Source organism: Nothobranchius furzeri, chromosome 4 (genome assembly GCF_043380555.1).
Source record: "Nothobranchius furzeri strain GRZ-AD chromosome 4, NfurGRZ-RIMD1, whole genome shotgun sequence".
Taxonomy (NCBI): domain Eukaryota; kingdom Metazoa; phylum Chordata; class Actinopteri; order Cyprinodontiformes; family Nothobranchiidae; genus Nothobranchius; species Nothobranchius furzeri.
The window spans coordinates 3,744,475-3,757,669 of record NC_091744.1 but is presented as its reverse complement, the minus strand read 5'-3'; the positions used below and the strand labels follow the sequence as shown (position 1 = coordinate 3,757,669).

Sequence of the window (13,195 nt, the reverse complement as noted above, 5' to 3'; positions counted from 1 at the left end):
CAAACACACTGATGACTCAAACTCAGATCTTGTTGTAAGGACATTTATTATTTGAGACAAGGGGTGTAGGTCTTCCTCCTTAATGACAGCATGGTCAGCCTAGCGGATCAGCAACTTTCCTCCTTGACGACCATAATGTCCATCTTGATTTTTCTGAGGAGACAACAATGACACGGTGTGACTGTGACTCAGTCTGTCAGCTGAGGTTTTGTTGGTGTGGTTTATCAGAAAATGAGACAAGGGACTTATTGCTGGAACATCAGGTCAAGTGTGTGCAAAAGGGGTGGAGTGCAAAGTGAGTGGTAAAAACAATAAAATTAGGAGGAAACTTGTTGTGCAATATTTTTCAAGAATAATGGTTACGTTGTCGAATATTTTAGCTTCTCAAAAGAACTGATGAACGTTTCCTAAAACAAAATGCCCAGCATTCCTTGAAGGAATGCGTGTGACTTGCTTTCATGCCAGACCATCAAATGTTGAAATGTGGGGCGTTATATCCGTTTTCATCAAATCCTAAACTTTATGTGCAATATTCAAACGTGTAACGTGATAATTCTCAGCTACCACCACTTTTTAGCTCTATGTATGAAACTGTTTCAGATATTTTTGTGTTGGCTGATGCTAATTAGTCATGGTGGCCATCTTGAAGTGGATTGACTATAAATGTTCTTTATTTATTTTGAAGGTCATAATTTCTTGTTTTACTGTTCTTTTTTCCTTCTATTTGCATATTTTAATGATTTCGTGTTCTTTTTTACATGATGGAACTAAACTAAACTAAACTTAACTCCTTGTTCAGATGTTCATGAGATACACTAATAGGGGTTGATTCAGTTAATGCTAAAGGTGAAGCATCACACATTATTGTGCAGTTCTGTGGCAGCCTGTCCATAGAGGGCGCTAGGGTGCTGCCCTCCCCAATATGAAGGGGGAAAAATTAAAAAGTTACAAAATATACAATTTATTACAAACGTGCCTGTTTTGATTAATTGTGTGCCTACCGACAAGCTGAATTATTTACACATCATTTTCACCATCTGTCTTTCATTAAACTGTGAATTTCCTCTAACAGACTCACTAATATTATGCCTGGGGCACTGGGGAAAGTGTCCACGAACTGCAGATAAATATCCAATCATCTTGAGTTGCTAGGGAGATTGGCGTGAGAGATCTGGAAAAAAATGTTTGGCCAGTCATCATAGCTGATGTCTCTGGAGCGTTGGGGGATAGCTCCCTCTGCTACTGGAAACAGCTAGCTAGGATGCTAGGAGGTAAATCTCCTCTCCTCCCTCTCTCACTTCCCCATTCTCACACACTCTCTGTTTGTTGTCATTTTATGCGATTTTAATGTTAAAACAGAACATCTAATGCAATTTCTTTGCTGTGTTAGTGCCACCTACAGGTGGAACTCAAAATTTCACTTGAAAAGCTCATCCTTTGGACAGAGGAGTAACCAATTAAGACACACAGGCTGTTGGAGACTGAAAATTCAAGCCGGAAAACAAACAAATGCCAAAATAAAATGTACATAAGAACAAAAATTGACATTATGGACATCAGTTGCTCTTAAATGTTTGGTAGAAAGGCTTGTGTATTTATTTAAATATTATTATAGTCATATTTATCTGTAAATTTGATAATTGACTATCTGTGAATCTGCTTATTTGCAGAAGGGAAAATAATAATCGTTGAGGAATTATTGTTCTTTTTCAACAGTTAAAATTTTCCTGCCAGATTTTTCATGATATCCCCACAAGAGGTAGACAAAAGCAATCTATTCTCCAGAGTCAACTTGTGTGTGTGAATGTGTCGAGTGTGGAGCAGCTGTTTGGACTCACTGGCTCTGGGCACAGAGGGTACACTCATTGGCATAAGTGTTTCCATCACTGCCGCACACGGGTGCAAGGTTCATAGGGCATGCCATGATCACCTCCTCATCAGGACAGGTGGGCTGCCAGGAAGGGAATTTTTTTAATTAGGACATAATTAATTTATCTGTGATCTGATGAGAAACAAATTTATTTAAATAATCCATGTCACCTTTCTCTCAAATCCGGACTTCTGCACTTCAGCTAAAAGAAAAAAATATAAATAGCCAGCAGCATTTATACAAAAAATGATAAGAACCTAATCCATTCAGAAGACTATCACAGGGGTTATTATAGGCTTTCATAACTAGCCCAGCTAATTTAAATGATTAGTTCATGACTGTTTTTTAATCAATTTTGTAATTATTTCTAAAATAAATCATTTAGTCCATATTTCTCAATGACCTGAATAAAAGCTGTAAAATGGAAGTATTTCAGTTATGTACCTGCAGTGACACAGATGAGCAGAAGTCCCAGCAGAAAAACTCTTCCAGTCATGGTGTTGGTGGATGAATAACTGAGAATGAGGCACCTGTGAGTGTGCTTCTGCTTTTACTGGTGATATTATTGCATGTGTGTGTGTGTGTGTGTGTGTGTGTGTGTGTGTGTGTGTGTGTGTGTGTGTGTGTGTGCGTGCGTGCGTGCGTGCGTGTGTGTGTGTGTGTGTGTGTGTGTGTGGGAACACAGCAGATGAAAAGAGACACATAGCTACTTGCTCACTCTGGAAACATCCAAACACATACCCACTGTAAATGGTGCATGTTGTTAATCAGTAGCTTTAAACTTCCGTAGACAGGTTACATTTATTAAAGAGGACATGTTACGGATTTTTCTTCTCAGGTATAATAGTTCTATGATTGATACAAAACATGTTAATGAAGGTCTTTGTAATAAATCTGTCTCAAGTTAAGTTATTTTAGCAGTTTAATTCTTGACATTTTCAGTACATTCCAGAATGAGCTGTTTCAGGGCTGGGGCTGGCCACGCCCACCCATTCCCCACTGAAACTGCTATAAGCTGAGAAGCTCTGAAATCCATGGGGGGCTCAAAGTAGAGCCTCTGCTTCCCCAGCAGCAGCTCTCTCTCCCACGTGAGAGGTGCTTCTATTTTAATTTCCCCATTTATGACATCACAAGAGGAGACTTTTTGAAATGACTTGCTTCAGGCCAGTTAATTCCTTAACACTCTGTATAAACGCAGTATAAAGTTTTTGATTTCTATTTGATTTTAGTGTGCTTTTAACTTTATACTGTATTCTATTTTATGCTTTTATGTTTTTATGTTCAGCACTTTGGTCAGTGAAGGCTGTTTTTAAAGTACTTAATAAAGTTGGCTTGGCTTAAATCAAACCCTTACAGAAAACTGTTGGGATGTTTTTTTTTTATGTTCGGAGTGTTTATAGAAGCAATAGAGATCCACATGGCAGCAAACATGGACACAAAAGATGAGTTTTGCAAAAATGTCCCCTTTAAAGTTTTAAGTAAAATCGTCATTAAAAACAACAATCACATCTTTTTTTCTCAAAATGTATGAATTGTTTATTTATGTAAAGAACAACTATGCACAATGGGTAACAGACTCAAACAGCTGTAATACTTAGAAATGTAAACAAACAATATAATTGAGAACAAGAAGAGAATAAAAATCACCACTTCAGTGCTGGTCTACATTTCTCTTTTTACGCCACTCTGCTGCTCACTTTTTTCTCTAATTCACAGACGATTTTGCTCTTATTTCAAGTTTCTAGCAAATGTCTCCCTGCAGTGGCGTGGTCTTGTTTTTTTCTCCTGTCCGTTTTCCAGTGCAGAGATTCGTTTTCACACGTTTCATTCCCAAAACTTTACATCTAAATGCTGGAAACTTAAGGCTACTAAGCCTATAAAGTGCTCAAAACCTAAAAAAAATTCTAAAATGAAATTCAAAAGGGGTTCAAGAGGAATCAAATCCTCAGTTGGTAATAGTTAGCAGATCCCAGAGATAATAGAAACCCCTTCAAAGATTTTGCACAAAAAGGAGCACCTGTAAATGACAAACGGTCATCTTTCCAAACCCTGGATATGATTGGTTCTTTTGGACTATACAGTACTAAAAGCACTATTTTAATCACGGTGGTCCTTTTGTTCAGTCTGGCTGATTGACTTCCTTTGAAACAATTGCTCGAAATGTCTCAGCAGTTGATTCGTAGCTTAGAAGATGTAGACAAGCGAGATTTGACTTTGGCAACGTCTCCACAGGAAAAAGTGAACTTACAGTCCAATAAAGCACGAGTAAGAGCGTCTACTTTTTCACGTGCATGCCGTTTCAGTTTCGAGAAGCTGAAAACGAGAAGATTAGAATATTTGTAACTGAGCTGATGGATGATCTGAAGCTGAACTTAACGAAACGATTGTCTCCTTGGTGTTAATTAGAAGATTCAGCTTCATTTGGCACAAACACCATTAGTTCACTCCACTGTTAACATCACTAAATCACTACTGTACATGTCCGTTCTGGTACTGGATTAGGTTGGAAAATCTCCCATCATGCCCTCACAAAGACCAAAACCACACTTTGTGTTTCTTGACCTAAAAATACAACAGCATGGGTTTTAGACTCACACTAAAACATCGGCTAGCAATCCAACAGAAGTAAAGCAGAGCTTCGAGATCTTCCTGCAAACGGACATCGATAGCATGCTGTAGCACAAACACACAGAAGCACTGATCGTTCACCGTGTGCGGCCGAGTGGAAAGCATGCAGAATAATTCCATGGTACCTTCAAACAGAGATCAGAACTTGAGGAGACTCGAGTCCTCTTTTCTTCTTTCTGATCAGCCTTCGTTAAAAGACGGCTGCACGAATACAACCAGTAACAAACATCAAAGAACCACGGTTTTTTTTCTTGAATCTGACGATTAAAATGAACAAAAGAAAAGTTTTGTTTCACTAAATAACAACAAAGAAAATGTGCTTTGATACATGTTGGTCTGATACATTCCTTGGCAACCTACATGTGTGTGTTGTAATGGAGTGCTCAGATTTGACTCTCCACCAGTTTCAGGCACTGTGCTGGACAATGTTAAGGACCCCAAGAAAAACTCGGTTAGCAGTCTAGATTATTACGCAAAGAAAAAAACAAGAAAACAACCTAAATATGTTAAAAGGAAATTTTATCGGATTAGTAAAAAATCTGCGTGATGATTGCACATTGGTGACCAAAAGTAGGATCTTCACTGTTGTTGTATCTGTTCTTTTAACCATCATTTACATTATAAAACTGCACTTGGTAACAAATAGAAATAGAGGCTTGACCCTGAATAAAAACGCAGTCCGTTCGTTTTTCAACAGCTGGCAGTGAATGATCGAAATGACATCACAAACTCTACAGAGTAGCATGTACACCGTCCCGCGTACTACTGCTTACTACTTTGAGGAATGAGGATGAAAAGCTCAAGATAATTTCTCCAAAGACCCCCCCCCCCCCAAAGCTGGATCTTGATCATCAAGTCAGTAACCAGACCTTCCAGTCAAAATCCTTCCACCACGTCAACGATCGTCTTTCTTCCAGTCCACCAGGTGAAGGAGAAGCACCGGTCTCCAACCCTCACACGACTAGCTTCCAATATTAATATACTCATATATTTATATTTCTTGCATTGATTTGCATTGAAGTTCTCATTGTTTCAGTGTCTGTCCTGACGCCTGCTGTCGTTGCCTTTGGAACAGGCTGTGCGATGAGGTGCAGGTCCACTGAGAATGACGTTCATTAAAAAAATACTAAAAAATAGGAAATAAAAAAATGAACAGAGTTTGTCTCTCCCCGCTGGTTAGTGGTCCGATGATCCCCCAGGATCATGTGCATTCACACACAGCTCTCCCTTGTCTTGCTGTCCATTAGGAAAGAGTTTAGCTGTGAAAGATCCACCACGACGGCATCCCGCTTGTTCAAGTGGACGTCTTTCAAGTGGTCCTCATCACTTTGGTCCTTGGCAAAATTGACAAACACCTGTGTTAAAAATAAATAAAAAATTAGACAATGCTTCAATTTACTGTCACAGTCAAGATATGTTCAGGACACTGAGCTTGTTAGCTTACTTGGTCTAAAGTGGTCTGAGAGACAGAGTAGTCCTCTATGCTGAGGGCCTCTTTGTTCTTAGAGAGGAGGGAGAAGATGCGGGCGAGCGAGGTGAGGGACGAGGGGAGCTGATACTGTAGCATGTTGCGGTGCTTCTCCTTCAGCGTGCTCCCAGGCAGCTCCAGCTCGATGAACTCCATCACCGGCCGAAGGTCTGGGTCCGGCCCCGCCACTCGCAAAATGATGGTGTAACCGTCACCAAACCTGATGGTGAAAAGACAAAAAAATGATAAAAAAAAAAAACACATCTAATGTTAGAAATTCCTGAGCTGCATCCTAAAGGAAATGTTTAATCCTGCTTCATGCCAGACTACATCAAGTTTTTGAGTTCTTCTGTGAAGGCTGACCTGTTTTTGAGATGCTGCACGCTGCCCAGACAGCGGAACCTGCCGTTGACCATGATGGCCATCCTAGTGCACAGCGCCTCACACTCCTCCATACTGCAAAAATATGAGAAAATGGTTACTCGATGTGAGATATGGGTAAGATCATTTAAGCCTGGTTCACACTGCTGGATATTCCTGCTGACTTTCACCCAGCCCTGCTCCTTCCAACAGTCTTAATGTTGCGTATGATTACCGTAATGGCTCTAAAGATAATCTGATCAGATAATCTTACTGTGTGTGGTGTGCTACAAGCTCTCTGGTTTGCTCGGGAGAACATTTCCAATCATAAATCAAACACGTTGGACTGTCTTGGTCTTATTTGAGGACAAATGAACGTGCTGCCTGTTGAATGTGACGCGTAGCCAATCAGAGAGAGATGAGACAGAAGTACGCAGCACGCTCCTCCATATTTGTTTACTTTGAAGTCAAGTTTTACCTTGTGAGACATCCCGTCTGAACGAGGAATGTCCATGAGTAAATGCAGTTTGTGTGTGGTATTTGTTGAGTTGCTACCAAGCCCCCATAATACTGGTACGAAATTGAAGCCAACACGGAAGTGAGAAAATTTGCAGTTCCACCCTCATCCACTAGGGGCTGGTGTCAGAAGAGAGCAAATCCTCATTGACTCCCATGTTAAAAATACCAATTTCACAGCAGAAATAAACATGTTTACAGCCTGGTACCAAAACATGTTTTAGGTTTAATAGATCTAGTTTACACTCATGACAAATCTGAGGGGGGTGAATTTTTTTGTCACTCTTCTGTTTAAGTGTATTAAAAGCCTAAAATTCTGTATAATTAATGAGCATCCGACACACGTGACCGCAGAGCTAGCTCTGTGGAAAGGCCTCAGTCTGAGCCTCGGCCTCGCCTGAAAACTCTTCCGCGATTTTCAGTTTCTCAACTTAGACCATTAGTTGTGCCGTTTGTGCATTCTTGTTTGGATATTATTTGTGCAATTGTTGGACAAAATGACTTGCTGTGGCATTAATTGCACCAATAGAGCATCCAAGGAGTATCCACTTCATTTTTTTCGGTAAGTAAAATTATATTTATGTATTTTAGGTCACTGCCGAGCTGAGCTTAGATTTTAACATGTACTGTTTAACCATGAAATTTAAATGTAATAGGGTAAACCCCAGTGCATTTAACATGACGCTGCATTTTAGAAAATGGATTGAAATATAACATGTTGGTGGAGCTGGGTTCCGTCTATTGGTATGATCCCCTCCCCTCAGCAGCAGCTTGGCGCATCTCTGATTGCCGCGGCACCTGTCAGCTGCACGGCTGCCGGCTTGTGGAGCTCTCGGGAGACCTCTGTGTTCCACCCGGTTCTCCTCTCCTTGCATCTCGGCGCATCTCTGATCACCACGGCGCCTGTCTGCTGCGTGGGCTGCCGGCTTGTGGAGCTCTCGGATGGAAACCGATGTTTTCCACCTGGTTCTCCCCGTCGGCAGCTTAACGCATCTCTGATCTCAGCGGCGCTTGTCTGTTGCGCTGCTTGCGCAGCTGCCGGCTTGTGGAGCTCTCGGGAGACCTCTGTGTTCCACCCGGTTTTACCCAGCGGTCAGCCCGGCGTATCTGTGACTCAGAAGCTCTGGTGTTGTGCACAGTTAACTCCGGTTGTAGCTAGGTTGCTACCTCCGTTAGCATAGCTCCCACCTCTGCGTTAGCTTTGAGTTAGCTTGTAGCTACATCGCTTCAGTTCGACGAGTGTTGTCATTTGATCCCAGCTTTACAGGCCCACCCTCAGCTCCACCTCTCTTCCCTTTTTTGGAATTGTCTGGGCTTGACGGAAACTGTGACACGGTCAAAATGGCGGCGGTGGCCACCTCCCATTTTGGCTTAAAAACTTATTATTGGAGCCTATGGAAATGAATTGTCCAATATATATGTCGATGGTTGCTACACACCACACACTGTAGGACCTGAACTGGTATATCCATGACTTTTTATCACCACATGTGTGGTCTCTCATGTTTTGAAGATCTTCAGATTATTTAAAAGTCCTGCTGTGTGAACCGGACTTAAGTTTAAAGCGATGAGAAACCTGGTCTTACCTGTGAGACGTCAAAACGACAGATCGTCCCTCTTTGATGATGCTTAAGATGGCGTTCCAGAGGGCTCGGCGTGCCTTGGGGTCCATGCCTGTAGTTGGTTCATCCTGTTAACCAATAACAGCAGACACTCAGCTCCTGCTTAAGCACACCTAACCTGCTGTTGTGGTATTTGATGTTTTGTGTGACTAACCAGAAACACGACCGGAGGTCCTCCTATGAGAGCAATGGCAGTAGAGAGTTTCCTCATGTTTCCACCGCTGTAGCTGCCGGCTGCTTTGTCCACATATTTAACCAAACCCAGTTTCTTGATGCCCCACTCCGCCACCTAGTGGACAAACCGTTTCCTTTACACAAGTCCAGTTTAAATTAGACACCATGAGTCTAATTGAAAAAACATTCGTGTGTGCGTGCCGACCTCACAGACTTCCTTCTCAGGTACTCCTCTCAGGATGGCGTAGAATTCCAGGTGTTCTCTTCCCGTCAAAAGATCATTGATGGCATCAAACTGAGGGCAGTAGCCCATGTTCTGATGCACCTCATCTATCTCTGTAGTCACACTGAAATAAAAGAAAACATTTTATTTGTCCTTTAAACCCTCTATTTAAGCCACAATTTAACAACGAATCAGATAAATTCATTCCCTGTTGGGTTTATCACCTCTTGCTCGCCAAGTAGGCTTCACCACTGGTGACGAGCGAGTCTCCAGTCAGCATTTTAAAGGTGCTGGTTTTCCCTGCGCCGTTCACTCCCAGCAAACCAAAACACTACAGGAAATGAAAAACAGATGAGTAAATTCATAATTATTCACATTAAAGTGGCTTCATTTGTAGAGAAAAAAAAATTCTTATGTGTTTTGTGCTTGCGTTTACCTCTCCAGGAGGAATGCCGACACACAGCCGATCCACCGCCGGCTTCTGTTTCCGCTTGTAAATCTTGGTGAGCTCTCTGAGCTCCAGAATGTCCGACTGCCCAGCGCCGCTCAGGATCCTCTGTCGCTCTCTGGCTACATCTTCATCTTCTTCTCCGATAGGCTTCAGGTGGCTGGTGGATGACCTGAAGGGTTCCCGGGGAGAGGGGGAGAAGTCAGCTCTCAGATTTAACAGGAGGATTAGAGAGATAAATACACCTGTGGGTCATGGGTAATGTAGTTAAAGCTGTTTTACCAACCTGGCCTTGAAGCAGAAGCGGTACTGAATGAGGACAGTGATGAAGAAGAAGATGACACCTTCTATGGCCATTGCAAACAAGTTCTTTCCCACCATGTCCCAGGCAAGGGGAGAGCGGAACCGGTTCTCACCTGTAAGCAGGAATATTGTTATTTTCATCATTTTTTTTTTACATGACTTTTTTTTCTCCTTTAAACTAAAATAAACTCACCAAATCTCTCCAAGGCATCCGCCATGGCCTGATTCTTCACCATGTCAATCAGACCTCTACCCAGGCAGAAGTGGGGGAAAATGAGGAACACGTTCTTCAAGATGTCGTTAATACCGCCGATCTCCTGAGAGAGGAACAAAAGGAATTTTTATTTTAGCACACTGTGATGAGCAAATCCGGTCTGCCGTGTCGAATGTTTACTCACGTTGCTCCCGAACAGCTCCAGGACAAACGTGGACACGCTGCCGTTGATTCCGATCAGTATGTTGACGCTCGTTAGAACCACGTAGGCGGTGCTCGGGATCTTAAAGAAGAAGGAGGCTGGGTACATCAGAGGGGTGATCGACCACCTGGACGACAACATAAAATATCATTTTAATGTCAATTATTTGACAAAAATAAACAATTAAAGTGACCAAACAGTGTTCAAATTACCCATAAAGCAACAGCAGCAGAGCCAGCACCGGCAGATTTGTGGAGGACACGTAGGCGTCTTGTTGGAAGCACACAAATATAATGATCACCAGCGTGGCTGGAACGATGTAGTTGCACTGGAAGGGAAGGGAATTCTGTAAGCTTCATCATTCACTCATGCATGTTTGACCTTTTTTATCAGGAGTTTGTCAGATTTGGAAATATCTTACCATATCCCAGACAAAGTTGGCCAGCCAGTAGAGGAAAGGTTGCACGCCGCTGATGAACTGCATGTGCTTGGCCTTGGTCACTCTCTCCTGGATGAGGAAAACCACAAAGCTGGCTGGGACGAAGGACATGGCAAAGATCACGCAAATGGACACCAGCACGTCTACGGATGTCGTCATCCTGGAGAGGGAACCAATCGTAATTAGAGGAGGCGTTTATAGGCGAGGCAAATCTCCCATGACGGCTGTAATACTCACAACGCAACCTGCGACAGCTGCTCCTTGGTGAGGTTCAGCGGGTGGTTGTAGGCAGTGATGCCAAACTTTGTGGGGTCTTTTCCAGGTGGGAGACTCGACCGAAGGACGGCGTTGTTCATCACATTCAGGAAGGAGCCGATGCTGTGCCAGCCCTTGTTGTTGAACCAGATCTGGAGGAAAAAAAGGTACATATGATAAGTTGATTGTTAAAGATCAGTGAGAATGAATTAGAGGCTCAGATCAGATGTTTCTGAAAGTCAAAACTTAAGTATTCGCTAAAAATAATATGAATTTTCCACTTTTCTCTGATTCAGACCCTCATTTTTCTTCAACAGGAGTAAGAAGTCTGAACATTTCTGCATATCTGTTCTGTTTTTGTGCAGAAATGCATCCGGGGCGTTTATTCATGAGTGTCGGTGTTAGCGCTAACCTTGACGTTATCCTTGGTGTCCAGTCCTTGGATAAAACCCGAGAGGCTGCGAAAGAAACGATCAGATGCAGTTCCCTGAAGGAAGGAGGAGGCAGGAAGAGCTTTTTGAGGACATTTTAAACTGTTTGGACTCAGATTTAAGTCTAGATTTGCAGCTGCAATCACAAGTCCCTGTTCGTCAGCTTTCATCCTGAAGTTAACTACAGTTGTGTAATTATCCATCATGATGACCAAAAAGATGACCCCATCTCTCACTCTTTCCAGATGGAAGCGTCTCCTGAGCTGCACTATCGCCTCATCGATCTCGTCTTTGTGAGCCAGAACGTCAGAACTTCTGGCTCCCAGGGAGAATCCACCATATCTGATAGTGAACAGACATCAGAGAAGGTCAGAGACAGATCCACTCATGAATAAATGATGCCTCGCGTCTTATTATGTACCTGAACTCGTTCACCCAAATCTTGTTCTTCAGGCTGCAAGAGGGGAAACCACGTTAATAAACTCTACGAGTGGAAATTTTTACACCAGAATAAAATTAATAACGAGTTTTACCTCTTGCCAATAATCTGAGCGTAGGTTTTAACCAGATAATCCGACACGTTTCTGCCGGTGAGGTTCTGCAGAGTGTCTGTGTCACTGATCTTCATCTGGATGCAAAAACAAACAGCAACCATTTAACGTGTGTTCAGAGTCGGTTACACTTGGGATTAGAACCTGTTGGGTCCCGCTGACCTGTGGTGGCGGAAGTCCGCCGGCGCCAGCAGGACACTCGGGGAGCATCCTTTTGCGTTTGTCACAGCTGCACTCACACAGAGGAGAGGGGTTCTCCATGGTCCAGTTGCCTTTGATGAATAGGTCGCTCACACTTTCTGGGACTTCTGGGATCGCCCACTCATCCTCCACAGCCGTGCAGGGAGTGTCCCTGAAGCACAGGCAGGGAAGAGCTGACGTCACAAATCAACGTTTAGGGCAAAATGACCACAGAGTGTAATATTTATCTATAATTATACTCACGGTACGGGCGCTCCTTCCATGCAGTGTGTTCCAAATCCGGGTTTTTCTATCAGAGATCGCTGAAGCTTGTTGGTGTGAGGATCCTCGGGAATGTCATTACTGAAATAAACACACAATTCAATGTGTTTAGCAGAAAGTACACAGCTGTGAAAGAGAAATGCAGCTAAAACATGAATCTTCAGAGGGATTAATTAATAATTCATCAAAAACTGGATCTGATTACATGACAGCACTTGTTTCCAAGTCTAACAGAAACATTCGCGTCACGTCGCAGATACGTGATGGTTGGAATTTTACAAAAATAAACATGAACTCAATCATTTTATAATGAAGGAAAATTCATTGGCGATAATTTTGAATTTCCTTTGAGAAGTTTTAATTTCTAAAATTGTCATTTCTGTGTAAAAGTCAGCTAAAAGTTAAATAACTGGATCAAAGACAAGATGTCTCACCTGATGAAGGAGAACTGTTCTCCATACATGCTGGGATGCAGCGCCAGACTGGGATACTTCCCAAACGGAGGAACGATGAGGCTGAACACAAGGGCGATGCATACAAACACAGCTGGCAGAACGATCTGAAAAACACAAACGTGGCAACTGGTTGGATGGACAACAGGGATGAAGAAGATCACAGGCTTCAAGCAGAGGAAGGATTGCACAGATGGCAGCCTGGACACAGCCAATGAACTGAACAAGTTCTTCAATAGGTTCAGTTCAGGAACAAACCCAGCATCCTCCTCGCCTGTCCCCAGCCAATCAGACATCCCATCCTCCTCTGATCCAACATTTTCCTGTCACACGCCAGCTCTTTTGTCCTCTAACGCAGTCATGGACTCTTCTGGTTCTATAAATCTGTCTTCAACCAAGTCAGGAGATGTTGCTGCCCCATTTACCTCCCCCTCCCACCTATCTGTCTCTAGAAGTCAGGTGAAGAGGCAGCTGGAGAGACTGAACAGGAACAAGGCTGCAGGTCCAGATGGTGTCAGCCCCAGAGTACTGAAGGCCTGTGCAGAGCAGCTCTGTGGGATTCTGCAGCACCTCTTCA

General features: G+C 42.9%; 2 protein-coding genes across 2 annotated transcripts in view; both read right to left on the bottom strand.

The window, feature by feature from the left end:
- Positions 1–27: 27 nt before the first annotated feature.
- On the bottom strand, positions 28–2,458 carry spink4 (serine peptidase inhibitor, Kazal type 4). The gene is made up of 4 exons (XM_015968079.3): positions 2,315–2,458; positions 2,041–2,072; positions 1,839–1,951; positions 28–153 (listed from the first exon to the last, which is right to left on the bottom strand). The coding sequence occupies exons 1-4, from the start codon at positions 2,364–2,366 to the stop codon at positions 108–110; spliced, it is 243 nt and encodes an 80-aa protein (XP_015823565.1). The 5' UTR covers positions 2,367–2,458; the 3' UTR covers positions 28–107.
- Positions 2,459–3,378: 920 nt separating this feature from the next.
- Positions 3,379–13,195, bottom strand: part of LOC107391047 (phospholipid-transporting ATPase ABCA1) — a 40,578-nt gene continuing 30,761 nt past the window's right edge. Inside the window, exons 29-49 of the mRNA XM_015968092.3 lie at positions 12,601–12,725; positions 12,149–12,247; positions 11,867–12,056; positions 11,687–11,781; positions 11,575–11,607; positions 11,390–11,495; positions 11,135–11,209; positions 10,705–10,874; positions 10,450–10,627; positions 10,241–10,356; positions 10,011–10,155; positions 9,806–9,929; positions 9,596–9,725; positions 9,298–9,481; positions 9,086–9,192; positions 8,844–8,985; positions 8,619–8,753; positions 8,429–8,532; positions 6,330–6,422; positions 5,943–6,186; positions 3,379–5,853 (exon numbers count right to left, since the gene is read on the bottom strand). Coding sequence (XP_015823578.1) covers positions 5,710–5,853; positions 5,943–6,186; positions 6,330–6,422; positions 8,429–8,532; positions 8,619–8,753; positions 8,844–8,985; positions 9,086–9,192; positions 9,298–9,481; positions 9,596–9,725; positions 9,806–9,929; positions 10,011–10,155; positions 10,241–10,356; positions 10,450–10,627; positions 10,705–10,874; positions 11,135–11,209; positions 11,390–11,495; positions 11,575–11,607; positions 11,687–11,781; positions 11,867–12,056; positions 12,149–12,247; positions 12,601–12,725 — 2,739 coding nt within the window. The 3' untranslated portion in view covers positions 3,379–5,709. The remainder of the gene's footprint in view (positions 5,854–5,942; positions 6,187–6,329; positions 6,423–8,428; positions 8,533–8,618; positions 8,754–8,843; positions 8,986–9,085; positions 9,193–9,297; positions 9,482–9,595; positions 9,726–9,805; positions 9,930–10,010; positions 10,156–10,240; positions 10,357–10,449; positions 10,628–10,704; positions 10,875–11,134; positions 11,210–11,389; positions 11,496–11,574; positions 11,608–11,686; positions 11,782–11,866; positions 12,057–12,148; positions 12,248–12,600; positions 12,726–13,195) is intronic.